This window comes from Oryctolagus cuniculus, chromosome X (assembly GCF_051225735.1).
Source record: "Oryctolagus cuniculus isolate XC-2025 breed Fujian yellow rabbit chromosome X, ASM5122573v1, whole genome shotgun sequence".
Classification (NCBI taxonomy): domain Eukaryota; kingdom Metazoa; phylum Chordata; class Mammalia; order Lagomorpha; family Leporidae; genus Oryctolagus; species Oryctolagus cuniculus.
In genome coordinates, this window is record NC_142888.1 from 73,628,983 (window position 1) to 73,647,707 (window position 18,725).

General features: G+C 42.4%; 1 protein-coding gene across 3 annotated transcripts in view; it reads right to left on the reverse strand.

Moving 5' to 3' along the window:
• Window positions 1-18,725, reverse strand: part of LONRF3 (LON peptidase N-terminal domain and ring finger 3) — a 51,180-nt gene that overhangs the window by 6,007 nt on the left and 26,448 nt on the right. For all 3 annotated transcript variants that reach the window (XM_051827334.3, XM_051827335.3, XM_051827336.3), the window contains 5 exons: window positions 17,938-18,052; window positions 7,768-7,889; window positions 4,837-4,995; window positions 3,886-4,048; window positions 2,742-2,891 (listed from right to left, as the gene is read on the reverse strand). In XM_051827334.3, the coding sequence (XP_051683294.1) occupies window positions 2,742-2,891; window positions 3,886-4,048; window positions 4,837-4,995; window positions 7,768-7,889; window positions 17,938-18,052 (709 nt within the window). The remainder of the gene's footprint in view (window positions 1-2,741; window positions 2,892-3,885; window positions 4,049-4,836; window positions 4,996-7,767; window positions 7,890-17,937; window positions 18,053-18,725) is intronic.

The following is an 18,725-nucleotide window of genomic DNA, read 5'->3' on the forward strand; positions in this document are numbered from 1 at the left end:
CCTGAGCAGCCATCTCAGACAATGCTGACTTACTTGTTACTAAGCCTGAAATAAATGTTCTTCCCACAACTTTTGAAAGTTGTTTTAGGCCTGTGGGGAATCACATTCTGGCCAAACCACCCCCATCTGGGATTATCGGGTTCCAAATTGCTTCATCTGATCCTCCCCAAATCTCCTTGCCTTCTTTAATTCGCCATGCCTCTTGCTTCATCTGGATAAATTTTTTTTTGTCCCTGAGAGCGGTCTGCTACATGCTCTGCCTCCTGTGATCAGTGCTGAATAACAGACTGGCTTTCTGAATTTTCTTTCCTAGAATTATCAACAAAGACATTTAAACTGATATTCATACTTGGGGTAGTTTCTAAGAACCCTCCTCCTGAAGCTTCGGACATTCTTAACTCTGGGCCACTGAAGCTGCAGCATTGACTGGAGCAAACTGAATGGGTTTCACTTTTTGCTTCCACTGTCAACACAAACGCTGACAGAACTGATCATATAGGAAACAAAGCCCAAGATTTCAGCTTTCTGTGTCACCAAAGTCCTTGTGAATCACACTGTGGCATCTGTGTTTCCTCTTGGGGAAGATGCTGCTATCCTCGCTCTAGCTTTTGCCTGACTGGGAGAGAATGCTTCCCAGAAGGTGACGGGGAAAATCAAGCTTGATCATGAGCTTACTCAGAGTTATGCCGTAGTCCTGAGTCACAGTGGCGCAGAGCCAGGAGCTAGGTCACTGGCAAGCACTAACTGGCCTTTCGTGCTTTAAAACTCAAGATGCTGTCGCATGGGGTAGGGGGTGGGGAGTGGTGGTGAGCCAACTTTGTGGGTCTGGGAAAGCAAGATTCTTCATGTATATATACATAAACTACATATATAAACTATACAGTCCCTTTGGAAAACAGTTTGGTAATTTTTTGTTTTATTTAAGATTTATTTATTTACTTGGAAGGAGAGAGAGAAAGAGAGAGAGAAAGAAAGATAGATAGATATAGATAGATAGATAGATCTTCCATCCACTGATTTAGATAGATAGATAGATAGATAGATAGAGATAGATCTTCCATCCACTGATTTACTCCCCACATGGCTGCAACAGCCAGGGCTGGGTTATGCTGAAGCCAGGAGCCTGGAACTCCATTTGGGTCTCCCACATGGGTGGCAGGATCCCAAGCACCTGGGCCACTTTCCACTATTTTCCCAGATGGATTAGCAGGGAGGTAGATCCAAAGTGGAGCAGCCTTGGGGCTGGCACTGTGGCATAGTGGGTAAAGCCGCTACCTGCAGTGCCAGCATCCCATATGGGTGCCAGTTTGAGCCCCGGCTGCTCCATTCCCGATCTAGCTCTCTGCTGCGGCCTGGGAAAGCAGTGGAGGATGACCCAAGTCCTTGGGCCCCTGTACCCATATGGGAGACCCAGAGAAAGCTCCTGGCCCCTGGCATCAGATCAGCATAGCTCCAGCTGTTGTGGCTAATTGGGGAGTGAACCAGCACATGGAAGGCCTCTCTCTGCCTCTCCTCTCTCTATGTAACTCTGACTTTCAAATAAATAAATCTTAAAAAAAATAAAATGGAGCAGTCAGGGATGCAGCCATATGGGATGCCAACATCGCAACTGGAGGCTTAACCTGCTGCACTACAACACTGGCCCTGAAAGCAAAGCATTTTAGCCCATTTGGGAACAACACTGTGTTTTAGAACCCCAGAATAGAAGAGGAAGAGGAGGCTTTAGAGACTTCCTCATCAACTTCTCTCCTTTCAGAGACGGAAGAAAAGTTAAAGTCTTTTGGCAGGGGAGTCAGAATATGCAGATTCAGATTTTTCTATTGTGCAAATCGGAATGAGCATAAGTAAGATATGAGTGTGTAAAAGAAGTAAAGGGTGAAGGAAGACATGAGACTGAGGCTGCAGGAGAGTCAGCTCAGAGTATGAAAAACAGTGGTGGTGAGGAAGTATTTGCTTAGGATATTTCCAGCCTTGTTATAGAAAGAATTGCTGGAAGTGGAATTCCCTTAAAAAAAATCTTGTGAAACAACTAGCTCCACTTTCCTGGAAAGCTTCTGATCTGCAGCTGGATCTTACAAATGAGTGTGTCCCCCCCATTCTGCCCCGGGAAGAAGACTGGCCCAGGAGAACTGAGTGGACTGCTTTCTAGTAAATTCCTAGTATAACTCAGCCAAGGGTAAGTTTAAACATGGGATCAGTTCTCTCAAGACCTATTCACCCATGATGAGGACAACAGCAAGTGACTAGACTTGCAAGACTGAGCATGGGTGGACTTGTACGTACAAAGTTTCTGTGGTCTCAGAACTGGAATCTTGTAGCTGGCCCTAGCTCCTATTGCCAGGGGAAGAGGGTTGTGAAGCTTCCCGGAAGTGGCAGCCTTTGGTCTCAGCTCCCAGGATATCCATACCCTTCTCCTAAGTCCTGAGGTTTGTGTGCATCTTGTCACCCTGACATCACTATGGTGTAAATCTGGGTGGTGTCTATGTTCCCATTCTCTCACCTCAGTTATCTCTCAAAACCTGTCTCAGATCCAAATTCATGCTTTACTTCAGTTACCCCAATTCTGACTTGGAATCTTTTTAGTCTTTCCCATGATGCTCATTACCCAGCCAGATAACAAATTAGATCCCTCTTCCTCTCTGCCCTTGACTTGCTGGATGGCCACCTTGCCCCCATTTCATCACAAAGCCTAGGCATTCTCATCTGGTGGAGCACTCCGTCAAAATGAACATTTCATATACCTGAGGATCAGCATCTTTCTCTGGCATTGGGCCAAAGTGACTGAGTATCCGATTCTTCAGAGATGATTTGAGCGAATGAAACCATGATGACGCTTGCTCATACACACAGTTATGTAATCCTAGGAGCTCAGCACAATCTTCTCCCTGAACCTGAAATTAGTAAAGTCAAAGTGAAACATTCTGTACCGTCTCTACCCTCTCCATCACTCGCAGAGTTGCTTTTGACACCTGCCTCTCTTTGAGCATCCACCCTGCTCTCCCGATAGGAAGGTTTAGCCATCCAGCTGTCTTTTGAGTGAGATGTGAGATGCCCCACAAGTGCTGGGCCGTGTGCAAACACTGCTCTGGCTGCAGGAAGGACAAAAGGTTCAGCTGGGCAGATTAGCTGAAACAGCAGGACATACAGAAAGCCAGAGATTTGGTCTAGTCTGAGTGGAGTCATGTAACCAAAGCAGGTTATGCTGGTTTACGCCTCTGACCTTTCTGTTGCTAGGTCTATTTTCCTATTGCTTGCTGCCAAGAGGGACATGAATGCATCTGCGTCTCAGTGTGTGATTCTCCTCCAGGTCAAATGCACTTACTCATCTTCTGCTATTTAGTGAATGTAAAGATAAATGAACATGGGATTGTGTACCTCTGTTCCCACCCTTTAGCTTAGAAAACCAAGGATTAACGGGATATGCCATCTTTCTGCTTTGTGATATGATGGGTTACCAGGAAGGGTTCTTAGCCAGGTTGCACACTTAAAAATGCAAATGCATGTGTGGATCTATGACTATCTCAAAGCAAACCATTTTAAAATACAGATAAATAAATCAGTATAAAAATATGCACATGTAGACCCCACTCCAGATCTATCCTTTGGTATCTCTGGGAGACCCAACTCCTAGACTGAAAGGGCCCCAGAATTGGTCTGGGACAGCATTTCTTACATATGAATGCAATTCAGCAGCTAAGCAGATTGAGTCAGGACAATGCGCATTCTCACTGCAATTGGGCAACAAACCAGCAGCATTCAACGTTGCTGCAGCAATTTGGTGAGAAGCAGCAAGGTCCCCAGTAGTTCTGAGGAATCATTTTACAACCATCTGCTAAGTTACAGGGAGAGCTTTGCTTTGGCATTCTTGGCACTGGCCACCCTCACCTTTTGGTCTTCAATGTATTCGATGTCAGCTGTGTTGTAGCCATCCCGCTGGCCCTGATGCAGCACCTTGAAGCGTCTCTTGCCTATGCTGTCGACCACTGAGCGGCCATCAGCAAAGAATTGAACATTTCTGATCTCTAGAATGCATCCATATTCTGCAAACCTGTTTATTGAGAAAAGAATTAAGAAAGTAGATCCTTGACAAGCTCTATTTTCCTGGCCTGTCCCCTGGCCATTTATGTTACCCCATGCTATGCCACAAAGGACTTCTGCCTATTTGCCTGTCCTTGGTCTATGGCTATAGCACATCAGGTAATGCCTGTGTGAAACAAAAAAAAAAATAATACATTGCTGTAACTGCTACTATTTATTAAGTACATACTATGTGCCAGTGCTTAACAGTATTCAGAGATGACACATTTAAGAGGGGGCCATCCTGTAATGGTGGCATCCCATATGGGCACAGGTTCCAGTCTCAGCTGCTCCACTTCCAATCCAGTTCCCAGCTAATGTGCCTGGGAAAGCAGTGGAAGATGACCCAAGTACTTGGGCCCCTGCCACCCATGTGGGATACTTGCAAGAAGCTCCTGGCTCCTGGCTTCGGCCTGGTCCAGCCCCAGCCATGAGCTGTGAACCAGCAGATGGAAGATTCTCTCTCTCTCTCTCTCTCTCTCTCATCCTCCCTCTCGCTCTCTCTCTCAACTCTTTCAAATAAATAAAAAATAAATAAATCTTTTTCTTAAAAAGAAGCTTAATCCTGGGGTTCTTTTAAATAAGCAGTGTTTCATGGTGAACTAGGTGCCAGAGAGAGCCTGGTCCTTACAAATGCTCATATTCTTGAGCTGGCTAAAGGTCATGAGCTAGGCCACCCTGCCTCCTGGGGACACCCTAAAATAAAACCCCAGTCTCTCCCCACCCAACCTCCCTTTACTCACAGGGCTCTTCACTTACCCTTTAACAGGATCTCCAAGGCACATGCCAAACTGTCTCGTGCCTGTCTCAATGCATCTACGAATCATCAGGCGGTAACAAGGCTCAAAGATGTGCAGGGGACAAGGAACAGTGGGATAGGCCATAGTACACACGAAAATAGGCACGTTCTTATTTAAGCTGTCAAGAAGAATAAATTAGATGGATCTCAAAGCAATGGGGCAGAACACAGAAAGACTCATCAGATGTCAGCACATGGTTTCCCATGGAGGGAAGACAAAGAGCCATCCAATTTTTATGGCTGATCAATAAATGATGACATGCAATTGATGCTGTGAGCTGAGTCTTACTAATCTGGTACAAAGGTCAGCATGAGGGCTAAGAGATTGAAATTGGCATTGCACACAATCTAATCTGTCTGAAGAAGTCCTCAATTACCTTCACATCATGGGTGATAAGCCATGCCTCATTTTTGCTTTCTTTCATGCTCTTGAAACAATTATCTTCAGGTGTTGTACAGGCAGTAGGGGGAAGGATAATGATGGTGTAAGTGGACCCAGCTCTCCAGAAGGGTGGTGGGAAATTCTCTGCAAGGTCCATTTGGGCATCTCAAATTTGCAAAGCTCCCTCCCCCAGGGAATCTGCATATCAGGCCCAGCTTGGAGGAGGGAGCAAGAGACAGGCAAGAGTAATCTATGGGAATGTAAACTGGTACAGCCACTGTGAAAGACAATCTGGAGATAGCTTAGAAACCTAAATATAGGCCTACCATATGATCCAGCCATCCCACCCATGGGGAATTTATCCAAAGCAAAGAGATCAGTACATGACAGAGATATCTGTACTTTCATGTTCACTGCAGCACAATTTACAATAGCTAAGATATGGAATCAACCCAGATGTCCATCAGCTGTTAAATGGATAAAGAAATTATGGTATATATACACTATGAAGTACTACTTAGCTGTAAAAAAAATGAAATCCTGTCGTTTGCAACAAAATGGATGCAACTGGAAAACATACTTGGTGAAATGAGCGAGTCCCAAAAAGACAAATACCATATGTTCTTCCTGATCTGTGGTAACTAACAGAGTACCTAAAAGGTAATCTATAGAATTGACACTCTGAGATGCAATGGTTTTGAACCATTGCAATCTGAAGCAATTGTCTCAACTGTTGAGGAACAGGTTTTTTTTTTTTCTTCATACTATTTGTTGAACTCTTTATTTAGTGCAGGGTTAATCTTATGTGTATAAAGTTAATTAAAAATAGATCTTTGTAAAAATAAAAAATAAGGTAGGAGGAAGAAGGGTGGGAGGAAGGGTAGGGTGGAAGAATCACTATATTCCTAAATGTATATATATATATATTGAATGCATTAAGTTTGTATACCTTAAATAAAAGGTTTCCAGATTTAAAAAATGGAAAAAGACAAATGTAAGGGAAAAAAGAGTATCCAGCTCAGTGATGCTTGAATGCTCCAGTATGCCAGAATCATGAGGAGCTCTTAAATCCAGATGACTGGGTCCCCACACCTCCAGAGATGCTGATGCATTAACTCTGAAATTGGGATCCAGGAAGCTGCCTTACAAAAAACACCTCTGAAGATGGACACATGCAGACTTGCTGGGGAACCTGCTGTTATTTGTCTAGTAAATTCAATGCAGGAACAACTGAACCTAGACTGACTGACTGACAGATATGAAGGGACTTCAAAAAGGTTATGCAAAAAAGAATTAGGTGGCCAGCACTGCCGACATCCCATATGGGTTCTGGTTCCAATCCTGGCTGCTCCACTTCTGATACAGCTCCCTGCTAGCATGCCTGGGAAGGCAGTGGAAGATTGCTCAAGTCCTTGGGCCCCTGCACCCATGTGGGAGACCTGGAAGAAGCTCCAGGCTCCTGATCAGCTCAGCTCCAGCTGTTGCAGTCATTTGGGGAGTGAACCAGTGGATGGAAAATTCTCTCTCTCTCTCTTTCTGCCTTTGCCTCTCTATACCTATGCCTTTCAAATAAATAATAATAAAAAAGAATTTGATGAGAACAGGCAAAGATTTAGTATTTGAGGAAAACATTATTCAAAGAGAGAGGCACATTCAACCAAACTGGTGGCAGAGTTTAGAAATCCTCTGTACAGGGTGGGCATAAAATCAGAACAATTTTTGCCATCAGGAACCTCACATCCAGAATGTTGTGAAGATGCTCCTGAGGATGGGCTAAGGGAAGGGCAGTAGTAAGAGAGACAGAAATTACTGATTTCCCCCGGCTTTTGCTGCTGAATGAGCTGTTCTTTCAGCCAGGCAGAGATCTTGGAGCCTCAGCGATACCTCCATCCCTACCTAGCACCTGTCATACTACCTGTGCATGATGGCAGAGGAAGCATATAACAAGCACTAGTACCATGCCACTGGTTAAGCACTTACTATGCACTAACTCGTTTGCTCTTCCTAACAAGTCCACCAAGTAAGAACTATCAGCATCCTCAAGCTATTGGTCCAGAAAGTTTAAGTGACCTGCCCAGGGTCCTGAAGTATTCTCACTTTGTGAAGGAACTGAATCTTAAGCCCAGGTCTGGCTGAAACCAACATTCTTAACCTCACAACACCTCCTTTTGTAGTTAAAGATGGTCTTCTGGATGCTTTGTCAATTCCTCTGATTAAACTATTCCAATTAACTCCTATGAGTGACACATTGCTCCTGGTGCCAAGACATGTCCTGGTGAGTGGTTTGCCTGGTTTGCTGGTAAGTGTTTAACAACTGGCTCTCCACATTAGGTGGAGGAAGCCCTGGTGTGCAGCATTTGCTGATTTTCATGGTATAGATATTCTCTCCATGGCCAATTTCAAGCTACCGATGTGATACCACTGAATGAAGAGCTGGGAAGAAATGTGCACACTCAGCTCTCATGAGCTGGTATGAATGAAACTGAAATAAAAACACACGTATACATACTTGGAAAGTTCTTCCATTTCTTCTTCATAAAGCCTCCTTCGTTCCTTGAGTTCTTCTGGCAGGAATTTAGCTATAAGCTCTTCCATTATTACATTTTTGCTGTATTTTCTTGATGCCAAGCACTATATGGGGAACATGACAATTGAATATTATGTAGTCATCAAAAAGCACAAAGCCGGGTGGAGCCAAGATGGTGGAATAATGAGGGCGCACACCGATAGTCTGGGAAAAGATAGTTTAATAAAAGTGGAGTTACTGTAGCCTCAGTAAAAGGGCCAGGAAAAAACTGCAGAGGAAACTCTTCTAGATCTAGTGGATGTGACATGGAGGACCTACGGGGAGAGCAAGGTCACCCACCGCGTGGAAGCCGAGCCGCGGGAGCCGAGCCACAGAGTCTGCGTGCCAGCGCTGGAAGGAGAGGTGAGACAAAAACCTCGGTAACCCAAGACATTGGTGGGGAAAGACAGAAAGAGCCTACAGGGAACGAGGTCTGAAGCCCCACTGGGGAAAGTTCACCAGGCTGACTGGAGGAGAGAAAAAAACAAATAAATAAGGGGAACCGACATGGACATTAGCCTCTCTCTCCACTCACCTTACAAAGCCGAGCAAGACAAAGAGCAGGCACCATTTTATGTATGCAAAGCAGCGCCCGCCATTAGCCAAGCAGAAAAACCTGACTCTGGTGGGGAGAAATAACAGGAGGTTAAGACCTAGTGAAAGTGTGGAGCTAACGAAATGAGACTGTGAAAATCTGAGGGGAGGGTGAGAAAACTCACCGAGTACACAAACTCGGTAACCTTGGCAACCCAGTGAGAGACTGCAGAGAAATTTGAGACCACACTGAGGGCTGCATAAACTCTTTGTGTGGTCCCAGGGGTAAGCAGACAAATACCCACAGGGGCCAGATTTCATACATCAACTACCCTCAATTCCACTCAGCTGTGTGGAATTACTTCCCAACTAAGCCAAAAAGAGAGAGAGAGAGAGAGAGAGAGAGAGAGAGAACAGTCTGGGTGAGTCACCTTTGGCACACCCTTAACCCTGAAGAACCAGAGCTCTCTGGCCACACCCATCACAGCCTCTAAGGATCCATCAAAAGCAGACAGTCCACTTAATCTAGAGTCATAGTATAACAAGAAAAAACACCACAGCGAAGAAACCAAATATCTCCAATATGCCAAAAAATAAACGCAGAAACCGAGGTAACAAGAACAAGGAAGACACTATGACGCCCCCAAATGAAAAAGACAACCCAATTCAAGATTATGAAGATGATGAGATAGAAGAAATGCAAGAAGCGGATCTCAAAAAATTGATAAGAACATTAAGAAGTTCTCAAAAACAAATTCTTGAACTACAGAAATCCTTAATGGACAAGATAGAAAATCTCTCCAGCGAAAATGAAATATTAAGGAGGAATCAAAATGAAATGAAACAACTAGTAGAACATGAAACTGTGATAGTGACGAGAAATCATAATGAAATGAAGAATTCAATAGATCAAATGACAAACACATTAGAGAGCCTTAAAAACAGAATGGGTGAAGGAGAAGAGAGAATATCGGACTTAGAAGACAGAGCACAGGAAAATATACAGTCAAACCAAAGAAAAGAAGAGGAAATTAGAAATCTAAAACACATTGTCGGGAATCTTCAGGATACCATTAAAAAAACCAACATTCGGGTTCGAGGAATTCCTGAAGGCATGGAGAGGGAGAAAGGATTAGAAGGCCTTTTTAGTGAGATACTAGCAGAAAATTTCCCAGGTTTGGAGAAGGACAGAGACATCCTAGTACAGGAAGCTCATAGAACCCCTAATAAACATGACCAAAAGAGATCCTCACCATGACACGTTGTAATTAAACTCTCCACAGTGAAACATAAAGAAAAGATCCTAAAATGTACAAGAGAGAAACGTCAGATTACTCTCAGAGGATCTCCAATTAGACCCACAGCTGACTTCTCATCAGAAACCCTACAAGCTAGGAGGGAATGGCGAGATATAGCCCAGGTACTAAGAGAAAAACTGCCAGCCCAGAATATTATATCCTGCAAAGCTCTCATTTGTGAATGAAGGTGAAATAAAGACCTTTCACAGCAAACAGAAACTGAAAGAATTTGTCGCCACTCATCCAGCCCTGCAAAAGATGCTTAAAGATGTGTTACACACAGAAACACGGTCATCAATATGAAAGAAGGTAAAGGAAGGAAACCTCACAGCAAAAGATCACAGGAAGTTCAAAACATATATTAGAAAATATCTTTGGCAAATGGCAGGGCAAAGTTACTACTTATCATTAGTCACATTGAACGTTAATGGCCTGAACTGTGCAGTTAAAAGACACAAATTGGCTGATTGGGTTAAGGAACAAAACCCATCTATTTGCTGCTTACAAGAAACACATCTTACCAACAAAGATACATACAGATTGAAAGTGGAAGGCTGGAAAAAGATATACGATGCCAACAGAAATGAAAAAAGAGTGGGTGCAGCCATCTTAATATCGGACAACATAAACTTTACCACAAAAACTGTTGGGAGAGACAAAGAGGGGCACTATATAATGATTAAGGGATCAATTCAACAGGAAGATATAATGATTATCAATGTATATGCACCGAATTACAGGGCACCGGTTTATTTAAAAGATTTGTTAAAGGACTTAAAGGGAGACTTAGACCCCAATACAATTGTACTGGGGGACTTCAATACTCCACTCTCAGAAATAGACAGATCAACAGGACAGAAGATCAACAAGGAAACAGAAGATTTAATCGACACTATAGCCCAAATGGATCTAACAGATATCTACAGAACTTTTCATCCTACACATAAAGCATTTATATTCTTCTCAGTAGTACATGGAACCTTCTCTAGGATTGACCACATATTAGGCCATAAAGCAAGTCTCAGCAAATTCAAAAGAATTAGAATCATACGATGCAGCTTCTCAGACCATAAAGGAATGAAGTTGGAAATTAGCAACTCAGGAATCCCTAGAGCATATGCAAACACATGGAGACTGAACAACATGCTGCTGAATGAACAATGGGTCATAGAAGAAATTAAAAGAGAAATCAAAAATTTTCTGGAAGTAAATGAGGATAACAGCACAACATACCAAAACTTATGAGATACAGCAAAAGCAGTGTTAAGAGGAAAGTTTATATCAATAGGTGCCTACATCAAGAAATTGGAAATGTACCAAATAGATGAGCTTTCAATGCATTTCAAGGATCTAGAAAAACTGCAGCAAACCAGACCCAAATCTAGTAGGAGAAGAGATATAATTAAAATCAGAGAAGAAATCAACAGGATTGAATCCAAAAACACATTACAAAAAATCAGCCAAACGAGGAGCTGGTTTTTTGAAAAAATAAACAAAATTGACACCCCATTGGCCCAACTAACTAAAAAAAGAAGAGAAAAGACCCAAATCAATAAAATCAGAGATGAAAAAGGAAATGTAACAACAGACACCACAGAAATAAAAAGAATCATCAGAAATTACTACAAGGACTTGTATGCCAGCAAACAGGGAAACCTATCAGAAATGGATAGATTCCTGGACACATGCAACCTACCTAAATTGAACCAGGAAGACATTGAAAACCTAAACAGACCCATAACTGAGACAGAAATTGATACAGTAATAAAGGCCCTCCCAACAAAGAAAAGCCCAGGACCAGATGGATTCACTGCTGAATTCTACCAGACATTTAAAGAAGAACTAACTCCATTTCTTCTCAAACTATTCAGAACAATCGAAGAAGAGGGAATCCTCCCAAATTCTTTCTATGAAGCCAGCATCACCTTAATTCCTAAGCCAGAAAAAGATGCAGCATTGAAAGAGAATTACAGACCAATATCCCTGATGAACATAGATGCAAAAATCCTCAATAAAATTCTGGCCAATAGAATGCAACAACACATCAGAAAGATCATCCACCCAGACCAAGTGGGATTTATCCCTGGTATGCAGGGATGGTTCAATGTTCGCAAAACAATCAATGTGATACACCACATTAACAGACTGCAGAAGAAAAACCATATGATTATCTCAATAGATGCAGAGAAAGCATTTGATAAAATACAACACCCGTTCATGATGAAAACTCTAAGCAAACTGGGTGTGGAAGGAACATTCCTCAATACAATCAAAGCAATTTATGAAAAACCCACGGCCAACATCCTATTGAATGGGGAAAAGTTGGAAGCATTTCCAGAGATCTGGTACCAGACAGGGATGCCCACTCTCACCACTGCTATTCAGTATAGTTCTGGAAGTTTTAGCCAGAGCTATTAGGCAAGAAAAAGAAATTAAAGGGATAGAAATTGGGAAGGAAGAACTCAAACTATCCCTCTTTGCAGATGATATGATTCTTTATTTAGGGGACCCAAAGAACTCTACTAAGAGACTATTGGAACTCATAGAAGAGTTTGGCAAAGTAGCAGGATATAAAATCAATGCACAAAAATCAACAGCCTTTGTATAGACAGGAAATGCCTCGGCTGAGGAAGAACTTCTAAGATCAATCCCATTCACAATAGCTACAAAGCAATCAAATACCTTGGAATAAACTTAACCAAGGATGTTAAAGATTTCTACGATGGGAGCCGGCGCCGTGGCTCAATAGGCTAATCCTCCACCTTGCGGCGCCGGCACACCGGGTTCTAGTCCCGGTTGGGGCGCCGGATTCTGTCCCGGTTGCCCCTCTTCCAGGCCAGCTCTCTGCTATGGCCAGGGAGTGCAGTGGAGGATGGCCCAGGTGCTTGGGCCCTGCACCCCATGGGAGACCAGGAAAAGCACCTGGCTCCTGGCTCCTGCCAGGATCAGCGCGGTGTGCCGGCTGCAGCGGCGGCCATTGGAGGGTGAACCAACGGCAAAAGGAAGACCTTTCTCTCTGTCTCTCTCTCACTGTCCACTCTGCCTGTCAAAAAAAAAAAAAAAAAAGATTTCTACGATGAAAATTACAAAATCATAAAGAAAGAAATAGAAGAGGATACCAAGAAATGGAAAAATCTTCCATGCTCATGGATTGGAAGAATCAATATCATCAAAATGTCCATTCTCCCAAAAGCAATTTATACATTCAATGCAATACCAATCAAGATACTGAAGACCTTCTTCTCAGATCTTGAAAAAATGATGCTGAAATTCACATGGAGACACAGGAGACCTCGAATAGCTAAAGCAATCTTGTACAACAAAAACAAAGCCGGAGGCATCACAATACCAGATTTCAGGACATACTACAGGGCAGTTGTTATCAAAACAGCATGGTACTGGTACAGAAACAGATGGATAGACCAATGGAACAGAATTGAAACACCAGAATTCAATCCAAACATCTACAGCCAACTTATATTTGATCAAGGATCCAAAAACAATCCCTGGAGTAAGGACAGTCTATTCAATAAATGGTGCTGGGAAAACTGGAATTCCACATGCAGAACCATGAAGCAAGACCCCCTACCTTTCACGTTACACAAAAATCCACTCAACATGGATTAAAGACTTAAATCTATGAGCCGACACCATCAAATTATTAGAGAGCATTGGAGAAACCCTGCAAGATATAGGTACTGGCAAATACTTCTTGGAAAAGACCCCAGAAGCACAGGTAGTCAAAGCCAAAATTAACATTTGGGATTGCATCAAATTGAGAAGTTTCTGTACTTCAAAAGATACAGTCAAGAAAGTGAAGAGGCAACTGACAGAATGGGAAAAAATATTTGCAAACTATGCAACAGATAAAGGGTTGATAACCAGAATCTACAAAGAGATCAAGAAACTCCACAACATCAAAATAAACAACCCACTTAAGAGATGGGCCAAGGACCTCAACAGACATTTTTCAAAAGAGGAAATCCAAATGGCCAACAGATACATGAAAAAATGTTCAAGATCACTAGCAATCAGGGAAATGCAAATCAAAACCACAATGAGGTTTCACCTCACCCTGGTGAGAATGGCTCACATTCAGAAATCTACCAACAATAGATGCTGGCGAGGATGTGGGGAAAAAGGGACACTAACCCACTGTTGGTGGGAATGCAAACTGGTCAAGCCACTATGGAAGTCAGTCTGGAGATTCCTCAGAAACCTGAATATAACCCTACCATACAACCCAGCCATACCCCTCCTTGGAATTTACCCAAAGGAAATTAAATTGGCAAACAAAAAAGCTGTCTGCACCTTAATGTTTATTGCAGCTCAATTCACAATAGCTAAGACCTGGAACCAACCCAAATGCCCATCAATAGTAGACTGGATAAAGAAATTATGGGACATGTACTCTATCTAATACTATACAGCAGTCAAAAACAATGAAATCCGGTCATTTGCATCAAGATGGAGGAATCTGGGAAACAGTTATGGGGGGGGGGGGAAGCCATTGTAATCCATAAGCTGTACTTTGGAAATTTATATTCATTAAATAAAAGTTAAAAAAAAGAAAGCACAAAGCACTTCTGACTCATCAGAATAGTCAAATAACCCACATATTAGAATAATTTGGATCCACAAATTAACATCTAGTGCTATGATAATATATGCATTCTCTGGATATCAGAACATAAAGAAAACACACTTGTATATAGTTAGGGGAACACAGCACTAAAGTTTTAAAAATCTCATAGTCAGGGGCTGGTGTTATGGCATCGTGGGTTAACCTGCTGCCTGTGATGCTGACGTCCCATATATGTGCCAACTTGTGTCCTGGCTCCCTTAATTCCAATCCAGCTCTCTGCTAATGTGCCTCGGAAAGCAGCAGAAGATGGCTCAAGTGCTCAGACCCCTGCCACCTACTTGGGAGACTGGGAAGAAACTCCTGGCTCCTGGCTTTGGCCTGGCCCAGCTCTGTCCATTGCAGCCATTTGGGGAATGAGTCACCAAATGGAAGATCTCTCTCTCTCTCTCTCTGTCTGTTTGTCTCTGTCTCTGTCTCTGTCTCTCCCTCTTTCTCTGTGTACTCTTCCTTTCAAATAAATAAATCAATCTTTAAAAAAATCTCAGTCTTCTTAAAACACTGATATTGAGGTCAAGTTGTTATTGAACAGTGATGACAATCCTTGCCTTTTCTTTTTTAATGTTTACAAACTCACAGGAATGACCTCTGCCTGGCATATTCTGAAAGCCAGTGGTCAAAAGGTTCAGAGAACCTAAAGGGAATTTTCAATCATAATCATTGATCCTTTTCTTCCCTGCCCTCCCCTACACCACCCCAATGCTTGGCTCCCAGATATTGTCAAGTCTACACATTTTTATCTTCTCACTTGTTTTGGAAAACAAGTGGTTCTGTCTATTTGCCTTGAAATATATCGTTTATGTGTCACTGAAATTACATGATAAGCCATGATTTCAGAACTTGAATCAGGCTCAGTTGTCACTATTATTTTCTCCTGCAAACACCCCCACCCCATATATAGGCAGAGATCTGTAAGTAGTGGGTGTTTAATGATGTGAACCAATCAATGGATCAATGGAGGCTAAAACATCTAAATTCCTTATGCCAAAAAAAAAAAAAAATCTGCAGAGAATGACTCACTATGGAAACTACACCTATATAACCAGCAGGGGGAACACCTGAGTATAAAACTGCTGGGTTTGGCTTCAGACCATTTTGTTCCTTTCCCAGTACAGGCTGTGTCTGTGTTCTGTGCTGAACATGATTGGAATATTTATGTCTCTGTAAAATGGTCTAAGTTTGACTCTGGGTGAATATAGATTATAGATTTGATAGATAGATAGATGACAGATAGATAGATAGATAGATAGATAGATAAAGGGAGAATGAGAATATCTTCCAGCTCCTGAGTTTGACTCCACAGCACTGTCATTGCCTGATACAGGAAAATCAACTGTGTTGCCAGTCCCAGTCTTTGGGGAAAAGCAGTGACTCAGAAGAAGGCAGTGAATCCTCTGCTGATGCTAAAACCAAAAGCCAGGAAGGGCACCTACTACATATTCAAAGGGGTATTCTCTAGGTGTGGAGCATACAGATAGGTTTTTCTTCCTTCTGCTTATCTGCAACACAGATGCATTAGCTAAGTCTAAGGGCCACGTGCTCCTCACCTATAATCAGACTAACAAGTCTTACTTCTTTATCTAGGGAAAGGCATGGCGTTGATTCCTCCCAAACCTCCATACACACCCTCAGGGCTATCCTTGATGATTACTTCACTCTGTTCCCATAGTTTAACTAGTGGGATCTTGAGAAAGCTCCATATGTGACTTCTCTGGACTTCTATTCACCTACAGATAGTCTTGTGTTTCTAATCTCTCCTCAGAAAGACAGGGGTCAAGGAACAATTAATATGCATTACAAAACGTAGCACCCAAAAAAACAAGACAGATTCCTGGGCCTTTTTTAAGATTTAATTATTTATTTGATGAAAGATCTCTGCAAGTGAGATCCCAGTAGAAAGAATGGACCAGCAAAGAAGGAGGTACCTTTCTCTGAAGGGAGAACTTCCACTTTGACTATGACCTTGTCTAAATAAGATCGAAGTCAGCGAACTCAAAAGGCTTCCATAGCCTTGGAAACTCATGACTAGAGCCTAGGGAGATTTCTGATGCCATAAACAAGAGTGTCAGATTGTTAAGTCAACAACAGGAGTCACTGTGTACTTACTCCTTATGTGGGATCTCTGTCCTTAATGTGTTGTCCAATGTGAAGTAATGCTATAACTAATACTGAAACAGTATTTTACACTTTATGTTCTATGTGGGTGCAAACTGATGAAATCTTTACTTAATATATACTCAATCAATCTTCTGTATATAAAGAGAATTGAAAATGAATCTTTATGTGAATGGAATGGGAGAGGGAGCGGGAGATGGGAGGGTTGCGGGTGGGAGGGAAGTTATGGGGGGGGGGAGCCATTGTAATCCATAAACTGTACTTTGGAAAATTATATTTACTAAATAAAAGTTTAAAAAAAAAGATTTAATTATTTATTTGAAAGTCAGAGTCACACAGAGAGAGGAGAGGCAGAGAAAGAGAGAGAGAGAGAGGTCTTCCACCTGTTGGTTCACTCCCCAATTGGCTGCAATGGCCAGAGCTGCGCCTATCCGAAGCCAGGAGCCAGCAGCTTCTTCCGGGTCTCCCACGTGGGTGCAGGGGCCCAAGGTATTGGGTCATCTTCCACTGCTTTCCCAGACCATAGCAGAGCTGGATCGGAAGTGGAGCAGCCTGGTCTTGAACCTCGAACCGACGCCCATATGGGATGCTGGCGCTTCAGGCCAGGGCGTTAACCCACTGTGCCACAGCATCGGCCCCGGGGCCTTCTTTGCTACAGGAAATTCCCTCAGGTCCATTAAAAAAATGAAGGTGAGAGTTTGTGTGATGGAGTTTAGAGAAACTGGACTTTTTCAGGTATACAGGTATCTACTAATAAGTACAGTGGGGGCCAGTGCCGTGGTGTAGGTGGTAAAGCCACTGTCTGCAGTGCCAGCCTCCCATATGGGCACCGGTTTGAGTCCTGGCTGCTCCACTTCCAATCCAGCTCTCTGCTATGGCCTGGGAAAGCAGCAGAAGGTGCGTGAAGTCCTTGGGCCCCTGCGACCACGTGGGAGACCAGGAAGAAGCTCCTGGCTTCAAATCCGCGCAGCTCCGGCTGTTGCGGCCAATCAGGGAGTGAACCAGCAGATGGAAGACCTTGCTCTGCCTCTCCTTCTCTCTCGGTGTAACTCTGCCTTTCAAATAAATAAATAAATCTTTAAAAAAATAAGTACAGTGGCTCCTGAGATGTTTGATAAGGACCATAGTGAAGGTCTGTGAGGCTTTTCTGGGTTTCAGGAGCTGATCTCTTCAAAACACAGAATTAACATTTAGCCCAACTGAGAGAGGACAAAATATCTGCCCCAGGGTCCAGTGTATCATACCAAGTGGTACGCCAATATTAGAGTCAGGATCCATTTCTTTAATGCTTTTGTTTCCAACACAAATTAATTTTGGGACTGAGAGTTTATAAAAAGCTGAATGTTGTCTCATTTTCATGAAGGACTTGTAAAGGAGAGGGGTGGCTATTAGAAGAAACTGAGAGATGGTCCAAAGGGGTATTTTGCCCTAGTGCAGTGTAGGGGCTCGGAATCCAATTGAACACTATACGACTACCCATTTCCAAATAAGCAAAACCAACCAAGAAAGAAAATACTGGTTTACCTGTGCAAGGCCATCTTTGCACAACGGACACTTGGCATTGTGATCTAGGCATCTTTCAAGGCATTTTAAGCAAAAGGTATGCCCACAAGGTGTTGTGACTGGCTCATAGAATAATCTGAAATTTAAGAATCAAAATGGAAGAAAACTGCAATTAGACCAAAAATGAAAGACAGAGCTACTTCAAGGTTAAGATTTTATAAAATCATTTGGAAAAACCTGTGTGCGAGGGAGGCGATTATTTTTGTTTTTAATTACTGTTGTTATTGCATTTTAGAAAAGAACTTGCTTTTCATTTCTGCGCTGGACTTAATATAATGCACTTATTAACATTTAGGGCATAGCTAGTTCATTTTTGTAACATTAGTTCTGGTCAATCCCTTCTAGGCATCCAGATTTTCTACCATGTCTAGTCAAAAAAAAAAATAAAGATTAATACCCAGAGTGTCTGAATAGATTCCATTCTAAACATATTTAGCCAAACTGCTCACCTGAATTTATGTAAACACACAGATGGCTACACACACACACAAGCTTGTGCATGCACACACACATACACACACACACACATATACACCCCATATTGAAGCATGTTACATCACATTACATGGATAAAATTGCTTTGTTTGCTAACCTTGATGCCTTTCTTCAGCTAAGCAATGTTTACTGCCTGGAGAATTTTGAAATTACACCTCTGGCAAACATACAACTGGTTTTTTTTTTGTTTGTTTAGATGGACAATTTTCTTAGGAGTAGTAGAATAATGTTGTTAATGTGCTTACTGAGATAGA